The sequence below is a fragment of the Homarus americanus genome, unplaced genomic scaffold (genome assembly GCF_018991925.1).
Source record: "Homarus americanus isolate GMGI-L3 unplaced genomic scaffold, GMGI_Hamer_2.0 scaffold21314, whole genome shotgun sequence".
Classification (NCBI taxonomy): Eukaryota; Metazoa; Arthropoda; class Malacostraca; order Decapoda; family Nephropidae; genus Homarus; species Homarus americanus.
Window position 1 is genome coordinate 3,006,012 of NW_024720811.1, and position 22,348 is coordinate 3,028,359.

Below are 22,348 nucleotides of genomic sequence, written 5' to 3' on the forward strand. Positions count from 1 at the left end.
TTTAACATAAACAATGCGGCAAGTCTCGTCTCCTCTAATATTCCGTATTATTAATAAATTGTATTGTTAATTTGCCCACACGTACATTAATTCAATAAAAACAAATTCGAAACATTAATTAAAATATATATGAACAGTAAATAAGTATTTGCTTTCATATTCTTATGTAAAGTAATAGATGATATGTTTCATCTTACCCATATCACGATCTCTCTTTTTCTTTACCATTATCGTTAAGCTACTTCTATTGTTCCATTTATTAACATTAAATAACATTACTTAAAAAAACCATATTGGTTTACTACAGCTACAACCAAGGTCTTATTTTCTTCAGTTTTATATGTAGAACCAGTCAGTCACTGGTTTTGTAATCCATAACAATGCTGTGTCATTTCCTCGTGTTTTAATATTCGTATTATTAATGAATTATTGCTCATTTTGCACATAAACATTAATTCAATAAAAAGACATTCAGTAATAAAAATAATGAGTCTTTTGTACATAAGAGAAATAGCTATTTACGATTATACATACGTCGTTTCCGCGTTGGCGAAGACGTTCAAACCCTCCCGAAATTCAAGTTTCCGACAAAATTTTTTATTTATTTATTTTTGTGTTCCAATAAATCGTTAAAATTAAAACTTCATAAAATTTGAGAAGCTACTATACGACATTTAACCCTTCAATATGTCTTCAAAGACCATATTGAAGAAAGTGGTGCTAGTGCTTCCAGGCATAAGCACAAGTCACTATCTATCCAGGAAAGGGGTGAATTTCCATGGTCCGGCAATTTCCATGGTCCGGCACCGGTCAGGAATCGAGGTTGCCGGACTAGAGAGGTACAACCTGTATTACTTTCCACGAGGTAAAAACCTGAACACAAAACGGTATGATTTTGTCATAAAACCCTCTCTAAAAAGAAAGTGCTAATACAACACACATTGCATGTCAACCTCTCGGGTGTGATGTCTGTAAAGTGCCATTACCCATACTCTTCCTAAGTCTGGAGTAATAAAACTTACTACAGGTTGTACCTCTCTAGTCCAGCAACCTCGAGACCTGACCGGTGCCGGACCAATGAAATTCACCCTTTTCTGGATAGATAGTGACTTGTTCTTATGCTTGGAAGCACTAGCACCACTTTCTCTGCATCATGGTCTCTTGAAAACATATTGAAGGGTTAAATGTCGTATAGTAGCTTCTCCAATTTCATGATTTTTAATTTTAATGTATTTTATTGGAACACAAAAATAAATAAATAAAAATTTTGTGGCGGAAACTTGAATTCGGCGGGTTTGAGCAGCCATAGCGATGCAGACAACGTCCATAATCGTGTAAACAAGCGTCATTTCTCTTATGTACAAAAGATTCATTATTGTTTATTACTGAATGTCTTTTTATTGAATTAATGTTTATGTGCAAAATGAGCAATACAATTCATTAATATCGTAGAATATTAAAAACACATGAAATGACACAGCATTGTTTTCGTTGATTACAAAACCAGTGACTGACTGGTTCTACATATAAAACTGAAGAAAATAAGACCTTGGTTGTAGCTGTAGTAAAACTAATATGGTTGTTTTAAGTAATGTTATTTAATGTTAATAAATGGAACAATAAGTAGCTAACGATAATGGTAAAAGAAAAAAGAAGCGGCATATGTAAGTGCCATGCGCGTGAAAACATATCGTCATTACTTTACATAAGAATATGAAACAACACTTATTTACTGTTCATATATATTTTAATTAATGTTTCTGAATTTGTTTTATTGAATTAATGTTGTGTGTGCAAAATTAACAATACAATTTATTAATAATAAATGGAATATTAGAGAGAGGCAGACGGCTGCGGCATTGTTTATGTTAAAGCTTAACCAGTGACTGATTGGTTCTACATATAAAACTGAAGAAAATAAGACCCTGATTTTAGCTGTAGTAAAATTAATGTAAAAAATTAATATGGTTGTTTGAAGTACCTGTAATGTTATTTAATGTTAATAAATGGAACAATATAAGTAGCTAACCATTAATGGTAAAAAAAATGAGACTCGCGTATGTAGTGCGCACATGTGGCTTATCGTCATTACTCTACATAAGAATATAAGCAACACTTATTTACTGCTCATATATATTGAAGGGTTAAATGTTGTACTCTGTGAACAAGCAGGGAGATAGCAGCCAAACTGCGGATGTAAACAAACCTTAATTTCCCGCGGCTTTGTTGTTGTTTTTTTTTCGAGGATTAGCCCACCGGGCATAGGTCACTGACCCACATTGGGGCCTGAGGCAAAATTTAATACTCCTGTAATAATAATTCAGATGTTCAAAAAAAAAAAAAAAAAAAAAAAAAAAAAAAAACTTCTTATCTACCTATTGGACAAACTAAAATCGTTCCGGACCACGGGAGTTTCCGGACCACAGAATGCCAGACTAGAGAGGTACAACCTGTAGTAAATTTGTGACAATATAGCTACATATAACGTTTTTCCAACAACTTTATACAATGAAATTTATATGAGATTGAAACAAAGTACCTACTGAAACTGTATTTCATTACAAATTAAAAATAAATGTTATATGTATTAGCTTCATACATACTTCCTCTGCCAAATAAGAAACCACTAACCTCCACCACCCTATTCACTCTGCAGCTTCCACACACATCGTGCTACCAAACTTGCATTGCAAAACTTATATTTCTTAAAAAAATAATAAGTTAGGTACAGGGTATTTTAATTTTGTCAGTTTTATTAAACGTACTGTATCCATAATGGTAGGATATTGGAACTAAATTATAAGCAAACATTTAAAGCTCATACAGCTTAGTCACATGTTTGTCATTCTTTGTCTATACCTGTACTCCCATCACACCATCTCAGGGTGTGAGAAGATGATTGCCAGAATATGTCACCCTTAAAACCAATTGGTGTCTTATAGGAAACTGGTTTTCCTCTGGAGTTAATCTTAAGTGTTGATGTCACACACCAATTGTGAATGTAACCTTGACTTTGTTGGTAATATAATTAAATTTTTAAATTTGTGTTACTGTGGTGATTCAGCCGATCGTGTTAGTGCTTGGAGGACTTGCACATGGATGCCCTTATTGCATGACCCAGTGTTGTATGTGCTCTGCTTCATTGTTAATCGTCTGCTTTGCATCTTGGTAAGAATTTCCATTATGCTGCTTTTGTGATTCATAATTTTTAGATTAGTCATAATTTTCATGTAGAAATATGTTTTAAAGTAAGCATCCCACTTTTGGAATGTTATTGTCCCAAATTATATAGTGATTATTAGTCTGTGTATCAGATTATTAAATTTGTGAAAGATATTGATCTGTGGGAATTCTTGGTCTGAGTGGATATATTGTAATTTAAACGTAAAGTTCTTTGATGAATTTTAATCTCTTTCCATTTTCAGACAGAGGAACTAACAGTGTCTCTCACAAGACCAGTGTACAACATGTCAGATTATACTGTAAGTTGTCATGTATGCAGTGCAGTATTTAATACTCATAAACTGTTAATATTTTGGTCCAAGGTAAAATAGATTACAGTGAGTTCTGCTATAGCGTGTTTGATACTTGAATTTATAGCGATTTCTGAATTGGAACAATATTTGTATACTGCTGACGCTTGTTTTGCTATAACGGATTTTTGCTTACTATTTCTCCAATTTTGTGGTATTAACTGTGAATATGGTAAAAAGAATATCTCCAAAAAGCGTTCTGATGATAGAATTCCGGTGATTATCGTAAAAGAAAGGATATAACACTTGAAGAAGCTCGATGTTATCAACCTCAAAATCACCCTTCTCCCCCATCAAGTTACATTCATATTTTTTCAAGGTAAAGTGTTAAATTTACTGTATGATTTCATTATTAGATATGAATGTAACATTTATTTAGACTGTGCTATCCCTTTGTGTTAGGCTAACTACTAAATTTTTTGGAATTTAGGTAATCTGCACCTAACCCTATTTCTCCATAAGCCCTGTTATTTCTATTGCGATTTTCTATCCTACGATATTTTACAAGAACATAATTATCGTTATAGCAGAACTACCTGTATTGAAATTTGTATTTTAGATTACATCGTTTACCTTAACTCTAAATAAAAAAGGTAAAATTGTATCATGTTGTACCATTCACATTACATATGAATACTTTCCTTGAGAACCCGCAGACATCTCTCATAGTGCAGGCTACTTACTAGGGTTCAGGATCTCCAAACCATCCTCCATTATGCTAGCCAGAGTTAATCTATTTACATTATAGATACAGTAGAGTATACCAATCACCCTTCCCTCCCTATTACACTCTCTCATATATATACAGTCAGTCCTCGACTTCTGACGGGGTTAGGGACTGACGACCACGCCGTAAGTCGAATTGGTCGTAAGTCGAAAATGCGAAAATAATACATAGAAAATCTAAAATGGGTGTCTCCTTTTCTTCTCAGCACCACGAGAACTCTCACTTTTACGCTTGCCAGCTATTTTAAAGGGAATTACAAACGAAAACTTTGTCAGTACACAGCGCAATCACTAACGTTGGGACTCGAAAATACTCAATTTGAAAAATATTTTTACTCGTTGCGACTGTCATATGTCTGGGTAATGATCGTGAAATTAGGAGTATCTGTGTGTATATGTATATGTATGTATATATATATATATATATATATATATATATATATATATATATATATATATATATATATATATAATATATATATATATATATATATATATATATATATATATATATATATATATATATATATATATATATATATATATATATATATATATATTTCATGTAGATCCTGAAACGTGGATAAATAAATCTTGATTAATCACACAGGAAAGGGAAACAGGAACCTTAGCTTTTCGTCTTTATTCAAGACATCTTCAGAGGCAACTGGATTACATGGACAGAGAGGCTTAAATATACAGGGTGACCTTATTAAACATGAGGTCAGGTCATAATGATGTCATCCACTAATCCCCACCACACTCCAAACCACGTAGAGGGAGCTTAAAAGAGCGGGTGACGTGACTAGTCAGGTCACGTCGCCCTCTTCTCTTAAGCTCCTCTCGTTGACTAATCTCTCTGTTTTCACTGGAGGTAACATCTTGCTTGAGACTCTCTTCAACTAAACGCTTTTTCTGTGTTTCCAGCAAATTATTGGTCATTTTGAAATATATTTTTGCATATTGACAATATATAATGCAGTGCAGTGTTGATTTAAAAGAAAATAATCTTGAAATACACCAAGAGAACTAAAAATTTTATGGGTGAAATGGTGCCATGGGTGACTTCTCTTCACCCCAATGCCTTCTCTTCTTCCTTCTCCTCCCACCCCATTCTAATTCCCATCATCATCATCATCATCCAGGAGCCTTCTACATACCTCAAAGTAAGTGAACTTTTCTACCATTTTTGTTGAATTTAGACAATTTTCGGTGAGCTGGAACCAATTACCCAAAAACCCATTGAAACAATGGTTTCGGTTAACGAACAACCTTCTGGAATGGATTGTGTTAAGTTAATCAGAGGACCACTAATATATATATTATACTGTATATATATATATATATATATATATATATATATATATATATATATATATATATATATATATATATATATATATATATATATATATATATATATATATATATATATATATATATATATATATATATATATATATATATATATATATATATATATATACACACAGTCAACCTTCACTTTACGCGGTTAATGTAACTCTCAGGGTCCTTGGAAAGTGAGAAGTAAAAAAGTGAATAACATAACATATGGGATTAATTGAAATAGAGTCCGGGCCGACCCCCAAACTCCACTTTTTGACGACACACAACTTTGTTGTAGTAAAAATTTTATCTTAACTTTATGATGGTATGAAAAAACAAGTAATATAGAAGAGGTTAGCTTAGAAAAAATAAAGGTTAACATAGGAAAAATAAAGGTTAGGTTAGGAAAACTAAAAGTTATGTGGAACACTTAGGTTAGTAGAAGAGATGGGTCGGCATACGGGGATGGAGGCTGGTTCCGAGGCAGAAGGCAGATTACTGGCCCTCAGGTGAATCACCATTACTAGGTGAATCACCATCACTGTCACTTACAGTTGTCAGGGCTTCCCTGACAAATCCCTCAAAGTCATCTTCACTGTCACTATCACTGGCTTGAGCTGGCTGTGGTGGGTTGCGGGCGAAGAAATCTGTTATGCTTTGCTGACGGCTGGTGTTGATGTTGTCGTGATACACCTTGATGTAGGGCTCCATAGTCTGCAACAGCTGGGTAGTGAAGATTTCATACCTGTTTGCGTCAGGGTCATCGGAAAGGAGGAGCTTGGCTTTCTCGATACACTCGATGGCACCCCTAACATTACTATGGGATAAGTGTTGTTCTTCTTGGGATGACGCACCACCTGCCTCTTCACTGACGTCGTCATCATCATCATCTACCATCTCGTCGGTAGTCACATCAGGATCCCTTATCACCTCCAGGATGTCGTCGTTGGTGGTCTCGGAGAAGCCTGGAACTGTAACAGTCTGCGCAGCTTCTCTGGCAAGGTCCACTGCTACTGCAACAGTCTGAACCTCACCAGTCACAGATTGACTCCTCCTCTCACCTGGTATTCCATGCAATACATGTCTCCATGCTTGACGAATTGTAGCAATAGACAGCTGATCCCATGACTCCACCAAGAAGTCCACAGCTTTCTTGATGTTAAATACTCTCCAGAATTGTTTGAACAGTATTTTTTGCTGTGCCAACTGTTGATCCTCATCTTCTTCGCTCTTGCTATCGGTGGCGGTGTCACTCAGGTTGCGCAACTCTTCCCTGGTGTTGGTGTAGTCGTTCAGGAGTTTGAATTTTTTCGTAGAGAATGCAGCTTTTACATTACAAATTAACTCTTGGTCCATGGGCTGTAATATAGACGTAGTGTTGGGAGGAAGGAAGACCACTTTTACGTTGGGGTGACGATCTAACAGTAGGGGCGAGTGTCCTGGTGCGTTGTCCAGCAGCAACAAAATCTTGAATGGCACATTCTGTCGCTCACAGAATTTCTTTACATCGGGAACAAAGCAGTCATCAAACCAGGAGAGGGACAGTGTAGAGAACATCCACGCCTTACGTGCGGTCAGCCAGTGGACATTTAGCTTGGTCATGTCCATGGTTTTGCAGGCGTGCGGCTTGCGTGCTGTGTGGATCACCGATAACTTGAGCTTACAGGTACCGGAGGCATTGGTGGTAAACAGGACGGTGATGCGTTCCTTCTGCATCTTCCGGCCCCGAATCTTCCTGGCATTCTTTACAACGAAGGACTTGGAAGGTAGCTTTTTCCAGAAAAGACCAGATTCTTCCATGTTAAACACCTGGTCGTCACTGTACTGTCCTTCCTCCATAATCTCACGTAAAAACGGAGGAAATTCCCTAGCCGCAGCACGGTCAGCACTCGCTTCTTCACCACCAATGTTTATATTGGTGATCTTGTTCCGGATCTTAAACCTCTGTAACCACCCAGAGGAAGCATTAAAGGGTTTGGGCTCTATAATTCCCATCTTTCGTGCCACTGCCATGTACAGTTCACGTGCGAAGTCCTTAACAGAGCGCGTGTCGACCGCCATGTTCCGTCGCGCCTGACGCACCAAGTACCTCACAAGTAATTTTTCTGTCTTGAGAAGCACCTGGTTGTGAAAATACTTGATCATAGAAGCACCTGGTTGTGAAAATACTTGATCATAGAAGCACCTGTAGACTTTGTGATCTTCATGTGCTCCTTTATCTTGGCTGCATCCTTCTTTATTGTTCGAATCATAGATTCATTCACACCATGCTGGCATGCCAAATCAACCTGCCTTGTTCCTTTCTCCAACTCTTGGATGATGGTATACTTCACCTCGTAGCTTAAGGAACGTCGTGTCTTCTTTGGCTTAGTGCCGCTGGGTCCAGGTAAGGAAAGGTTTCTCTCTGGGGGTGGTGGTCCGGCGGAAGCCATTTTAGAGAACAATGGGTGCACGTTTACACGGTCTGGCGTGGAGGGATGAAACTGGCGCGGCTAGGTCAAGGATCATCTTTCCTCCCTCCCTCCCCCGGGTGGACACGTCATAATACTTTAAGCCAATTACATCTAGCAGCAGAGGGGGGTAGGGATGCATGGCCAATTACAGTCCGATACGTCATATGACGTCAGTGATAACGCAACAAAGACACACACTGCGCAACCTTACCGCGCTGCTTGCCCAAGCGGAGGGAGGAGGAGGGAGAGGCGAGGAGCACAGGCAGGCAGGCGGGTGGGGCGAATCTAAAAATAGCGTCGCGCCGGACACTCTCCGCGTAATGGGGTTCACGCACCGCGTAATGTGAGCACGTTAGGTTCTGGCAAGGCACCGCGTTAACGTGGAAACGCGGAATGTGGGACCGCGTAAAGTGAGGGTTGACTGTATATATATGTATATGTATTTATGTATGTATGTATGTATGTATGTATGTATGTATGTATGTATGCATGCATGCATGCATATATACAGACAGACCCCGACTTACGACTGCTTCGACTTACGACCGTCGGGACTTACGACTGCCTCAGATTTTGTATTAAAAAAAAAATTTTTTTTTTTTTTTTCTTTCTTCAAATGACACACATTTTCTATACCGAAACGTTTCCAGTTAATGTAGTCTCCATGTATAATTAGAAAATTATGGGGGCCCCATGTGCATTCAGCTGACTACATTAAAGGTAAGTGCTCAGTCACACTGTAACCATTCCTTATTATTTATTACTTTCACTGTATTGTATCCATTCCTCATTATTCATTACTTTTACTGTACTGTATTTCATTGTAGATTATTTATTTAAAAAAAAATATATCTATGTCGGACTTACGACCTGGATTTGGGTCCCTAACCCCGTCGTAAGTCGGGGTCTATCTGTATATGTGTGTGTGTATATATATATATATATATATATATATATATACAGTGACCCCTCGTTTAACGAACGCCTCGGTTAACGAAATTTTGGTTAACGAACTGCCTTCCATATGGATCTTCAATTCGGTTAACGAACAAAAATTCGGTTAACGAATTTCTTACGAACCGACCTCAACATGTTTTCGCTTGCACTGGCCGGGCAACCAGCTTTAGTATCAGTCCGCCAATGCATTAATCGGTTCTAGGGCTTAAATTCCTTACTATTTTAGTAAATATCAAGAAGTTTATACTATTCAATAATTTTAAAAGTTTAATATTCAATTTTTAGTCATTTTAACAATTATTGAACATAATTGAAGGTAAAGTGACTAGTTTAATGCGCGGCATCCAGCCTCTTAACACAGCAAACAGGAGTTAGTCTCTCTCTGTTTTCACTGGAGGTAACATCTTGCTTGAGACTCTCTTCAACTAAACGCTTTTTTCTGTGTTTCCAAGCAAATTATTGGTCATTTTGAAATTTATTTTACATATTGACAGCCTGCAATGCAGTGCAGTGTTGATTTAAAAGAAAATAATCTTGACTTACACCGAGAACTAAAATTTTATGGGTGAAATGGTGCCATAGGTGACTTCTCTTCTTCCACTACAATGCCTTCTCTTCTTCCTTCTCCCACCCCTGATCTAAATCCATCATCATCTGTCATCATCCAGGGCCTTCTACACTTTACACCTCAAAGTAAGTGGCTTTTCTACCATTTTGTTGAATTTAGGAAATTTTTCATTGAGCTGGAACCAATTACCCAAGACATTGAAACAATGGTTTGGGTTCGCCAGTTTTAGGTTAACGAGCGACCTTCTGGAAGCAGTTGCAGGTTAGTTAACCGGTCACCTGTGTATATATGCCTGCTGCGCAGTTAACCCTCACTTTACGCGGTCCCACATTCGGCGTTTCCACGTTTACGCGGTGCCCTGCCGGAACCCAGGATGCTCACATTCCACGGTGCGTGTACCCCTTTACGCGGAGAGCGGCTGGCGAGCCGCGCCATTTTTGGATCCAAACCTCCCGCCATCCGCCATGTTGTGTAAGCTGCGCGAACATGGTGCGCGCAAGGTCGCCCAGTCATCAAAACATTACCAGTTCTTCACCAGCCACCCACCACAGTCAGCCCAAGTCAGTGATAGTGATAATTATGGTGAGGATATGGACATATATGGACTTTGGGGAGTTTGACAAAGAGGCCCTGCAAGCCTCTGTGGTGGATAGTGATACAATTGATACAAGTGACACAGGTGAGGGCCAATAATCTGCCCTCTGCCTCGGAACCAACCGCCCATCCCCGCGTGCCCAGCCATTTTTTCTACTAATGTAAGTGTTAAAAAACCTAATATTATTGATATTTCTCTTAATTATTAATTGTGTGTGCATACCATCATAAAGTTAAGATAATATTTTTACTACAACATAGTTGTGTGTCGTCAAAAAGTGGAGTTTGGGGATTGGCCCGGACTCCATTTCAATTAATCCCATATGTTATGTTATTCACTTTACGCGTTTCTCACTTTCACTTGGGACCTCCGAGATTTACATTAACGCGTGAAGTGAGGTGCTGTGCTAATTGACATATATATATATATATATATATATATATATATATATATATATATATACACATATACAGTTAACCCTCACTTTACGCGGTTAATGTATATATATATATATATATACACACACACACACACACACACACACACACACATGGAGTCTGCATTTACTCGGCTTTTGTTTACGCGTTTGGTCACTTACGCGGTGCCTTGCCAGAATGAAATGCTTTAATTACGCGGTAAATTTGGTCATTTACGTGGGTGAAGTATAATTTGTTTTCTGTATTTACTGAAGATATATATATTTTAGCTCATAAAATTCATACAAATTACCCGGCCAGAATATAATTTACATTGCTGGAATTCTTATAAGATTGTGATTATTTTAATTATAAACATCATAAAATTTGCATTAGACATACAAATTTTAGATCTAATTTAAGAATTTTGATTAGAAAGAGCAAAAATTTTATATTTTGTGCAAAATATATGACATTTATATTCAAAATATTCCTTGTCTTGCAAGGAATCCAGCAATGTCAATTATATTATCCTAACTTTAGTCAGAGGTATTATTTATTACTAAAAATATAAGCCTACTGTTTTCACCCAAACATTTCTCAGAGAGGGAGGAGCCAGCGAGCGTGGGAAGAGGGGGGGGGAGTTGAGTCCATTATTTGAATGGACATTAACCAGCGACTGTATTTCTCTTAAATATTAATTGTGTGTGCATACCATCATAAAATTAAGATGTTATTTTTACGACAACGTAGGTATTATGTCGGAAAAAGTGGAGTTTGGGGGTCGGCCCCGTCTTTATTTCAATTAATCCCAACTGTACTGTTATTTCATTTACGCGTTTCTCGTTTTACGCGGGCCTCCACGGGTTCAATTGACCGCATAAATGCAGACTCCACTGTTTTTATATATATATACGTACAGTGGTCCTGAGGTTAATGAAGGGTTAGCTTAACAAAATTTCTGTTAACGAATTGCCTTCCATAAGAATCTTCAATTCGGTTAACTAACAAAAATTTGATTAACGAAATCCTTACGAACATCACGTTTTGTTGTGAGCCTCAGCTGATGGGCTAGTCTGCCAATTCAGTTATTCAGTAATCTGTTCTATGTTTACATTCGTTTCCAAGTGGAGTAAATATCAAGAAAATTGTGTTTGTCACTATTTGTGCATTTTTTTATATTAAAATTATTGGTCATTCTAAAATTTAGCCATCCAAGCTCTGTCTACATAAAGTTTTCCAACTACTGTATTATTTTTGGCTCGATATATGTAACTTTATTCATTTATTGAAACTCATTTACATGCACACACTGTCCTAAGGACAAAGCTGTACTGTATATGTAATCAAAATAATGTACAAAATGAATACTAAAATTTTAGTCTAGTGCAAACTATTGCATGTTTACATTCAAATTAATCACTATCTTATAAGAATTCCAGCAATGTAAATTATATTCTCCCCCAGTCATTTCTATGAAATTTTATAACCAAAAAACAAAAACTCAATCTAAAGGACATAAATAAACAAATATATACTTCACTAGACTTTTGGCGCTAACTGTCAAACATGTCACTGTCACCCCTCCCTCCCCCTCCCTCTCAGCAAGGGTTTGGTGGTTTTCAGTAGGCTTTAAGTTTTTATCTTATATTCTGTAATATCACAGACTAAAGTTAGGAGAATATAATTTGCATTGCTGAAATCCTTGCAAGACAGCGAATAATTTGAATATAAACTTCATATATTTTGCACAAGAGATAAAACTTTTAGTACATTAGTGTACAGTACGGTAGTACATTTTATAATGTAAAGTTTTCTACTGTATTTTTGTGTAGATTTGCATAAATTTCTTCATTTATTTTCATTCATTAAATGCACAAACCATACTACAGGTTGTACCTCTCTAGTCCGGCATTCTGTGGTCCGGAAACTCCCGTGGTCCGGAACGATTTTAGTTTGTCCAATAGGTAGATAGGCAGCTTTTTTTTATTTATTTTTTCTTATCTGAATTATTATTATTATTACAAGAGTATTAAATTTTTGCCCCTCAGGCCCTAATGTGGGTCAGTGACCTATTCCCGGGTGGGCTAATCCCCTTAAAAAAAAAAGCCGCGGGAAATTAAGGTTTGTTTACATCCGGCAGTTCGGCTGCTCTCGCTCTCTCTGCTTGTCTATACAGAGTACAACATTTAACCCTTCAATATATATGAGCAGTAAATAAGTGTTGCTTTCATATTCTTATGTAGAGTAATGACGATATGTTTTCACATGTGCACACTTACATACGCGCAGTCTCACTTTTTTTTTACCATTAATGGTTAGCTACTTATATTGTTCCATTTATTAACATTAAATAACATTACAGGTACTTCAAACAATCATATTAATTATTTTACATTAATTTAATACAGCTAAAATCAGGGTCTTATTTTCTTCAGTTTTATATATAGAACCAATCAGTCACTGGTTTCGTAAGCTTTAACATAAACAATGCCGGCAGCCGTCTCGTCTCCTCTAATATTCCAAATATTATTAATAAATTGTATTGTTAATTTTGCACACACGTACATTAATTCAATAAAACAAATTCAGAAACATTAATTAAAATATATATGAACAATAAATAAGTGTTGCTTTCATATTCTTATGTAAAGTAATGATGATATGTTTTCACGTGTGCGCACTTACATATGCGATCTCTCTTTTTTCTTTACCATTATCGTTAGCTACTTCTATTGTTCCATTTATTAACATTAAATAACATTACTTAAAACAACCATATTAATTTTACTACAGCTACAAGCAAGGTCTTATTTTCTTCAGTTTTATATGTAGAACCAGTCAGTCACTGGTTTTGTAATCAACGAAAACAATGCTGTGTCATTTCCTCGTGTTGTAATATTTTACGTATTATTAATGAATTGTATTGCTCATTTTGCACACATAAACATTAATTCAATAAAAAAGACATTCAGTAATAAACAATAATGAATCTTTTGTACATAAGAGAAATGACGCTGTTTACACGATTATGCACGTCGTCTGCACGTTGGCGGGCCGTTCAAACCCGTCGAAATTCAAGTTTCCGCGTCAAAATTTTTATTTATTTATTTTTTGTGTGTTCCAATAAAATACGTTGAATTAAAAACTCGCGAAATTTGAGAAGCTACTATACGACATTTAACCCTTCAATATGTCTTCAAAGAGACCATGATGCAGAGAAAGTGGTGCTAGTGCTTCCAAGCATAAGCAAAAATCACTATTTATCCAAATAAAGGGTGAATTTCCATGGTCCGGCACCGGTCAGGTCCCGAGGTTGCCGGACTAGAGAGGTACAACCTGTAAAAGAAACGTAAAAGAAATATATGACCTAAGTGCAAACCTGTAGTGTACATGTACTAAATGATAACGGTATTCTAAAATTGTTATGTCTAGTGCAAATTATAGCTTGTTTATATTCAAATTAATCACTATCCTGTAAGAATCTCAGCAATGTAAATTATATTCTCCCAGGTCACTTCACTGGCATTTTATAAGAGAGAAGCTTAGTCACTTAAGTATTGATAAATAAATAAATACACATTAGACCTTGGGCGCCAACTGTCAAACGTATCACCTCACCCCCCACGCTCCCTCCCCCAGAGTTTTAGGCTTACAGTTTTTATCATACATAATACCTCAGACTAAAGCTTGGAGAATATAATTTGCATTGCTGGAATCCTTGCAAGACAGCGAATAATTTGAATATAAACTTCATATATTTTGTACAAGAGATAAAAATTAATCACCTGTATCACATTACAGTAGTGATTTAAGAGTAAGAGTGAATGTGTATGTACTATATATATATAGTGATTTAAGGGCGATTTAGGGGAATTTTAGGCGTGTTTCTGCCTTTATGCATTTTTGGCTTTACTTTATATGTATGTATGTATGTATGTATGTCTGTATGTCTGTATGTATGTACATATACATACATATGCAGTGGTCCCTCGGTTAACGAACACAATTCATTCCAGAAGGTTGTTCGTAAACTGAAAATTTCATTAATCAAAAATTTTTTTAACCGAATCCATTGTTTCAATGGGATATTGGGTAATTGGTTCCAGCTCACCGAAAAGTACATACAAAGTAAAAAAAAAAATGCAATTAAGTGCACTTACTTTGAGGTGTGTATGTAGAAGGTTCCAGGATGATGATGATGATGATGGGAATTAGAAGTGGGGTGGAGGAGAATGGAGAAGAGAAGGAAGTGGGGATGGAGGAGAAATCACCTTTCAGGGAACCATGCTTGATGCAGTCATTTCACCAATAAAATTTTAAGTTCACTAGTTGTAATTCAAGATTATTTTCTTTAAATCAACACTGCACTGCGCTATATATTATCAATATGTTAAATAAATTTCAGAATGACCAATAATTGTACTGTAAAACCAGGGCTGTGGAGTCAAGACAAACCTTCGACCGACTTCAAATTTTTATGCTTCCGACCCGACCTTGGCCTATTTGTAACAACTATTTCTACCATCCTAATTGTAATTTGTATGTTGTAAACCGTATAGGTAAAAAAGTAAAACACCGTGGCTATACTGCTACAGCTTTATTAATGATCTGGACGATATTTAAGAACTACAAAAGATGATAGGCTGACTTTCAAAGTCAATCAAAAAGAAAATAAATTTATTAAGAATTCAAGATATTAACTAGAAACACCATTTACATGTATATCCAAAGTTCGATCTCAGCATATGAATTTTGTTAAGCTCATAATCTGATGTGGATCTAAATGATGATCCTACAATTCCTTTAAAGTAAAGTTATATATTTATGTACATTAAAGAAATGAATACCTTATTAAGGAAAATGGATAAACCTTACATGATTAAGGTTATTAAATTAAATTTGCCTTAATCTCACCAAAAACAGGTTGTAGCTAATTGTTTGTAGCTGAGAGCCTCTGTAGTTTTTCAACTAAACAAAATTTGATATAATTCAAAATTTCAAATGGTAAAGAAGAGACTATCGTCCAAAATTAGTGCTATACTGTGCCTGTTACAATAAATTCATAATAATGCTTATAAAATGGAAATAAAATTTTTTAATAATTTAAGAAAATTAATGGGATCAGTGGAATCACTGCAATGAATATGCCTGAGTTCATATATTTGTTCTTAGGAACAGAATAGTTCAGTCGGAGTCGGGTCGGAGTCTGGACAATTTACCGACTACCCGACTCCACAAGCCGACATTTCTCCGACTCCGACTCGACTGACCGACTCCGACTCCACAGCCCTGGTAAAACGTAAAATTACTCTGTGTTCAAGAGACCCACAAGCAAGATGTTTCCTCCACTGAACAGACTCAAACAGACTCCTTGGTGGGTGAGTGAAGTGGCTGATGGGCATACCAAAAACTAGTTCCCTGTACTGCAATTATGATAAATAAGTGTTAAAATGACTAATAATTTTAATATAAAACTTGTCACACATAATTGTAATAATTGTAGGTATTAAAACATAATAGCAGTGACTTACAAATTTACACATACGGATGGTCAAAGCCCCCAAGCGGTGGAGGCCCTGGGCAGTTGCTTTGAGTGTCCCTCCCAGGGTCCCGCTACATGAACCAGTTTGTATTTTCAGAAATATGCACAGTGCTGTACATATACTGTATAGGAATCATCATTATTTTGCAATTACTGTATACTTAAAACACATGACATGCATACTGTAAATGTACTGTATACATACACAATTATAACATACATTTTATTCACAGAACACATCAGCTTTATTGGGTGTTGCAGGGATCGATGTCCCAATACAAACTCTCAAGAACCTTTCCCCATTTGAAACTTTAGGACCAAATGGTTATGCCTTCATCATCAACCACAATGGTTTCCTTGTGCTTCATCCAAAACTCCGTAAACAACTATCCTACCTTTTGGTAAGTTAAGGTTCATGTAAACAATGAGAAAATGATGATACAAAGATTAGCATTTAATACTGGTACTGTATCTTGAAATTAAACATGTACTTGATAGGTTCAAGTGATCGTTTTAACTGGTTGATTTAAAATATTATAGCATGCATTAGAAGTGTTTGATTATGTATAGGGAAAAATATTTTATTTTATGACAGGCATTGAGGCATACCTGTAGAATTGAAAGATTGAGTTGCATAGTCCTGGCTTAGTCATGAGTGGGATTCCAGGGTCAATTCTTCATTTGTGGTTGATTTACTTCACCAAGCAACTAGTGAATTCCAAAGTCAGCGAGAAAATGGGAGGTGGTGGTGAAATATTCTTAGTACCAATGTAGTGTGTGCCTCATTAAGGGAAGTTAACCCTGTGTGTAGGTGTGTGTGTGTGTGTGTGTGTGTGTGTGTGTGTGATAATAATAATTATTATTAACGGTTTATTGAAAAAGTTGTGTGTGTGATAATAATAATTATTAACGGTTTATTGAAAAAGGTGTGTGTGTGTGATAATAATAATAATTATTAACGGTTTATTGAAAAAGGTGTGTGTGTGTGTGTGCTTATTGAAAAAAGGTGTGTGTGTGATAATAATAATAATTATTAACGGCTTATTGAAAAAGGTGTGTGTGATAATAATAATTATTAACGGTTTATTGAAAAAGGTGTGTGTGCGTGATAATAATAATTATTAACGGTTTATTGAAAAAGGTGTGTGTGATAATAATAATTATTAACGGTTTATTGAAAAAGGTGTGTGTGTGTGTAATAATAATAATTATTAACGGTTTATTGAAAAAGGTGTGTGTGTGTGTGTGTGTGTGTGTGTGTTTTAATTTCAGTGAATGATATTCTCTCACACCCACTAACACCACAACTTCCCGCCTCATGCATTTAAGACATTTTTACCAAAAACATGACTTTGCTTAGGTATTCTACAATACTTTAGGTTTTGGTAATGTTTGGTTTTATCTACTGTTATTAGACTGTACATAAAACGTCAAGTAAATTTTGGCACTGACATTCTCACACCCTCACACACCACTGCTTCTCACCTCATACACTTGTTGCCAATTTAGTTGTGCTTATATATTTTAAGGCATTATTACAGGAAACATGATTTTGCCTGGAGAGTCTTTGATATTATAGGTGTAAAAATCTAGCAGGGATTAGTGCAAACATAGAACTGTGAGTTACAGGTATACATGTAAACACACACACTTAATGTCAGGTGTTATCCTTCAAAACCTTATCTTCTTTTACCAGGGTCCTCCCCACATAGACTTACTGGATGTTGAGGAAGATATACTCAAGACAAATATTATCCGAGACACCATGATAAAAGGGAGTATTGAAAATATTCAAGTGTTGGGCAAGATCAGTGTAGATGAAGCTCATCGTGTCTTGTATGACGGTATACAGTTTTCATTCTCACCAATACCCAACACTTCCTACAGGTGAGACAAAGAAGCAAATTGAATTTTATAAGTGTTCTTGAAAATGAAAAAAGTAAGCATAAGTAGTTGTCAATATGAAAAGTAGGACTCCTGATGATAAAGTGATGAATAAATACTGGTTAAATTTTTATCAACAAATGTAAATCTTTTTTCTTTTTTTTCTGAAAATACTTGTACCCTGTACTGATAGGAGGAACACACACAGTTTTCAATAATAATGTCATCCTGTTATTGCAAGACTGTGAATTAAATGAAATAAGAATACATTGATTTTAAAATGAGCCATGACCAAAATCAAGTAAAGTATTTCCATTTTTATTAATGGCCAATTTCATCTTTTATCTCAAAGAGAATGATATACGCACAGTATATTATTTTTCAATATTTAAATCATTGTCACATTGTTTTCTATTTCTCTCCTGTGTACATTTTTTCCTTGTCTTACATTCCCATGACTTTCATTGTTTATATAAACCTGAGATATTCTGGACTTATTAATCAGGAAATCAGAATAATCCAGACCTTGTCTGTCCCATCAGAACTCGTTTAAGAAAAAAGTCACTCTGTGTTGTGCCTTTTTAGGGATATTAGATCTTTCTGGAGGTAAGGCTTCCATGCTTGTACAGTATACAGTGAACCCTCTCTTTACGCGGTCAATTGAACCCACGGAGGCCCGCGTAAAGCGAGAAACGCGTAAAGTGAACAACATAACATATGGGATTAAATGAAATAGAGACCGGCTGACCCCAAACTCCACTTTTTCCGACACAATACCTATGTTCTAGTAAAAATAACATCTTAATTTTATGATGGTACATGCACACAATTAATACTTAAGAGAAATAGAGAAATACAGTCGCCAAGTTAATGTCCATTCAAATAATAGACTCAACTCCCTCCCCCTCTCACACTACACTCGCTGGCTCTTCCCTCTCTCAGAAATTTTTGGGGAAAAACCACTAGATTTTAAGGTATAGTAATAAATAATACCTCAAACTAAAGTTAGGATAATATAATTGACATTGCTGGATTCCTTGTAAGACCAGGAATATTTTGAATATAAATGTCATATATTTTGCACAAAAGATAACATATTTACTCAGAGTAAACAAAATACTTACATTAGATCTAAAATTTGTATGTCTAATGCAAAGTCTATGATGTTTATATTCAAAATGATCATCAAATTGTAAGAATTCCAGCAATGTAAATTATATTCTGGCCGGGTAATTTGTATGAATTTTATGAGCTAAAACAAATATCTTCAGTTAATAAAAAAAAATATTCTTCACAACACTATCTGTCAATCAAAGTACCCCACCTTGCCTCCCCCCCTCTTCCAACCGCGCCAGATGGTCGGTCGGTCCCTCCCTCCCTCTCCCCCACCCCCCACCAACCCTCCCTACCAGATAAATGTTTGGGAGAAACCAGAATATTTACCTTTTTATTAATAAATAATACCTCAGACTAAAGTTAGGATAATATAATTGACATTGCTGGATTCCTTGCAAGACCAGGAATATTTTGAATATACACTTCATATATTTTGCACAAAAGATAACATATTTGCTCTGAGTAAACAAAATACTTGCATTAGATCTAAAATTTGTATGTCTAATGCAAAATCTATGATGCTTATATTCAAAATGATCATCAAATTGTAAGAATTCCAGCAATGTAAATTATATTCTGGCCGGATAATTTGTATGAATTTTATGATCTAAATAAAAAAAATTATACTTCACCAGCGTAAAGGGGTACACGCACCGCGGAATGTGAGCACCCCGGGTTCCGGCAGGGTACCGCGTAAACGTGGAAACGCGGAATGTGGGACCGCGTAAAGTGAGGGTTGATTGTACAGGTATAGTTACAAATGGGTTAGGTTCCAGAAAACCATTCGGTAGGTGAATTTTTATATCTCGAATAGAAAAATGTGGGAAAAATGGAATTCGGTTCCCATCAAAAAAATACCCCGGTATTATACCCCCAAAAAGAAGAAATTGGTTCACAAACAAGTAAAAAAAAACTGGCTAAATAATGATAAATAGTACACAAGTACTGTAATTTACTACCTAACACATTAAAAACATTAATAGAATACAATCTCGGTGAAAATATGCTGCTAAAATTATTAAGGAAAAGCTAAATAAAAATTTAACAGCGGCGCTATTTGTAAAGGTGCTGGGTGCTTCACGTGTAGCCACCTTCAAGCATTGCCGTAGAAACTAGCCAGGCTGCCTCTGCCGACCCACAATGCTCCTTCCCCAGCTCTCGCACACAAAGTAATGTGTGTACCGTATATCCATGACCTATAAAATGATAGGGGTGCATAGGCATCCCCCCAATTCCATTTTAAAAAGTAACTTTTGAGCTCCTATTTGCTGTATATAAGACCAGTACCCCAATGAGCACTTACCACTGACTCAGTAGTCCTTTACCAACCATCATGAGTTTTTAAAATAAGGCCAATTACTTCAAAGTATGTCATCAGAAGTATACCCGCTGATTGTGGTATAGCTTACTAATTGGCGTCACTGGCGTCTACTATTTACCGATAACTGGAACTAATAATGGGTATCGGTAAAATTTTTCCATTTACTTTAAATGGATTTACCGATTTATTTGTTTATTTATTTATTTATTTATAATATACTGTAACATATTAAATACACTGCAAGTATTTTCTTTCATTTATGCGCTTGCTTCTACGAAGGCGATCGATTGGGTGGGAGTGTTCCTAGATCTCGATTGAGTGTGTACGATGTTCCGACTATTTACTCTAGCGTGGTTAACAACAACCACCGTATTCTATTATTGATTGTTTCATTAGGATTTGAGTGAAAGGTTACCCAGTACTTATACATACATTTTATTACTGCAAAATATATATATATATATATGTAGCAACATATATATATATATATATATATATATATATATATATATATATATATATATATATATATATACTATGTACAAAATGAATGTTCAATGGATTATTTATGGTCATTGGGAACTGGCCACTTCAATTGAATTTATAAATGGCCTTGTTATCTCCCCTCCTGCTGAGCCAGGCGAAGCTGGTGATTGCATCTTATGTTTGCTTATTTTCCATTACTTTTAAATAGAGTTACCAGGTATTTGTTTTTATTTATTGTATAATATACTGTAATATATTAAACTACACATGCTGTTTCATTCCTATAAACTTGTTTTTGGAAACAAAAGGAATGTTCTCCAGTAATTGGCGTCCTTGGCGTCTGTAATTAACAGTCGATGGTTCAGGAGTAATGCACTCATTTACTGAATATTCTTTGTAAAAGCAAAATTTAAATCAATTATTTATAAGAATAATATTATTATGAGTAAATATACCGATACCGGTATACGTACTGACCACCTCCGCGACTAAAAATAGCCCAATCTCAGCGGTCTTTTCCTTTCTTTGTTACTCCTCGCTTAAATGGGCGTTGGGGAGGAGTTGATGACTCAATGTGTTTAATACAGAATTATAAATCTCTCTTTTACCGTTATGTTGAACAGGTTTATAATACATTTTATTATTTTTAATATACCCGGTATCTTAATTGAATCCAACATAGCAGTAAGTTTCAGTATAAAATAATTAGTGTAGACCTTTGAGTGGCTACGATGTTTTCATGCCACTTTCTTGACACCACTAAACCTAATATTTAAGAGGCAAGAATTTTTTAAAGCTTGGTGGTTTAGTGACCCTAACTTTGGGTGATTTTTTAATGTTCAAGAAATTTAGATCTTATAGGCAGTGATACTCTGATTATTCCTTTATGTTTTAACATTAACTAAGTTATTTCTTCTTCTTCTTTTTTCATATTGCATCGCATTGATATTGAAATTAGTAACTTTAAGGTAAAAATAAAAAAGATGAAAGGTTAAATTTATCTATCGAAAAAAAAAGAGTTGAAAAAAGCCATTTTTTCTAAAAACCAGTTTCTGTGAATACAATAAACTTCGCTTTCTGGCGGTTTTTACTATGCGTTTCCACGTTCTGGTGCCACCATGCGGGCTGCGGAATGCTCCACTAGCGGTGTGTGTGCCCTTTTGCGTGGAAGGCTGGCGGTCCTCTCGTAGCCATTTTTGGATGCTCCGCCATCTCCTGCCCTCTCCGCCATCTGCCCATGTTGAATTGCTTGTTGATAGGTTGCGCAATGTATGTCTTTGTTCTTTGTGTCGGTGGCGTCATATGGCGTATCAGTTGTGATTGAGCCAAGCATCGCCCTCCCCTCTGGAAGTGATTGGTTTAATAAACTATGGAGGTGCTTGCTTGAGGCGTTCAAGCCTT

At 35.9% G+C, this 22,348-nt stretch overlaps 1 protein-coding gene across 1 annotated transcript in view; it reads left to right on the plus strand.

The window, feature by feature from the left end:
• Nucleotides 1-22,348, plus strand: part of LOC121861233 (voltage-dependent calcium channel subunit alpha-2/delta-2-like) — a 204,252-nt gene that overhangs the window by 176,795 nt on the left and 5,109 nt on the right. The window contains exons 15-17 of the mRNA XM_042358883.1: nucleotides 3,426-3,482; nucleotides 16,374-16,541; nucleotides 17,837-18,027. Of these exons, the coding sequence (XP_042214817.1) occupies nucleotides 3,426-3,482; nucleotides 16,374-16,541; nucleotides 17,837-18,027 (416 nt within the window). The remainder of the gene's footprint in view (nucleotides 1-3,425; nucleotides 3,483-16,373; nucleotides 16,542-17,836; nucleotides 18,028-22,348) is intronic.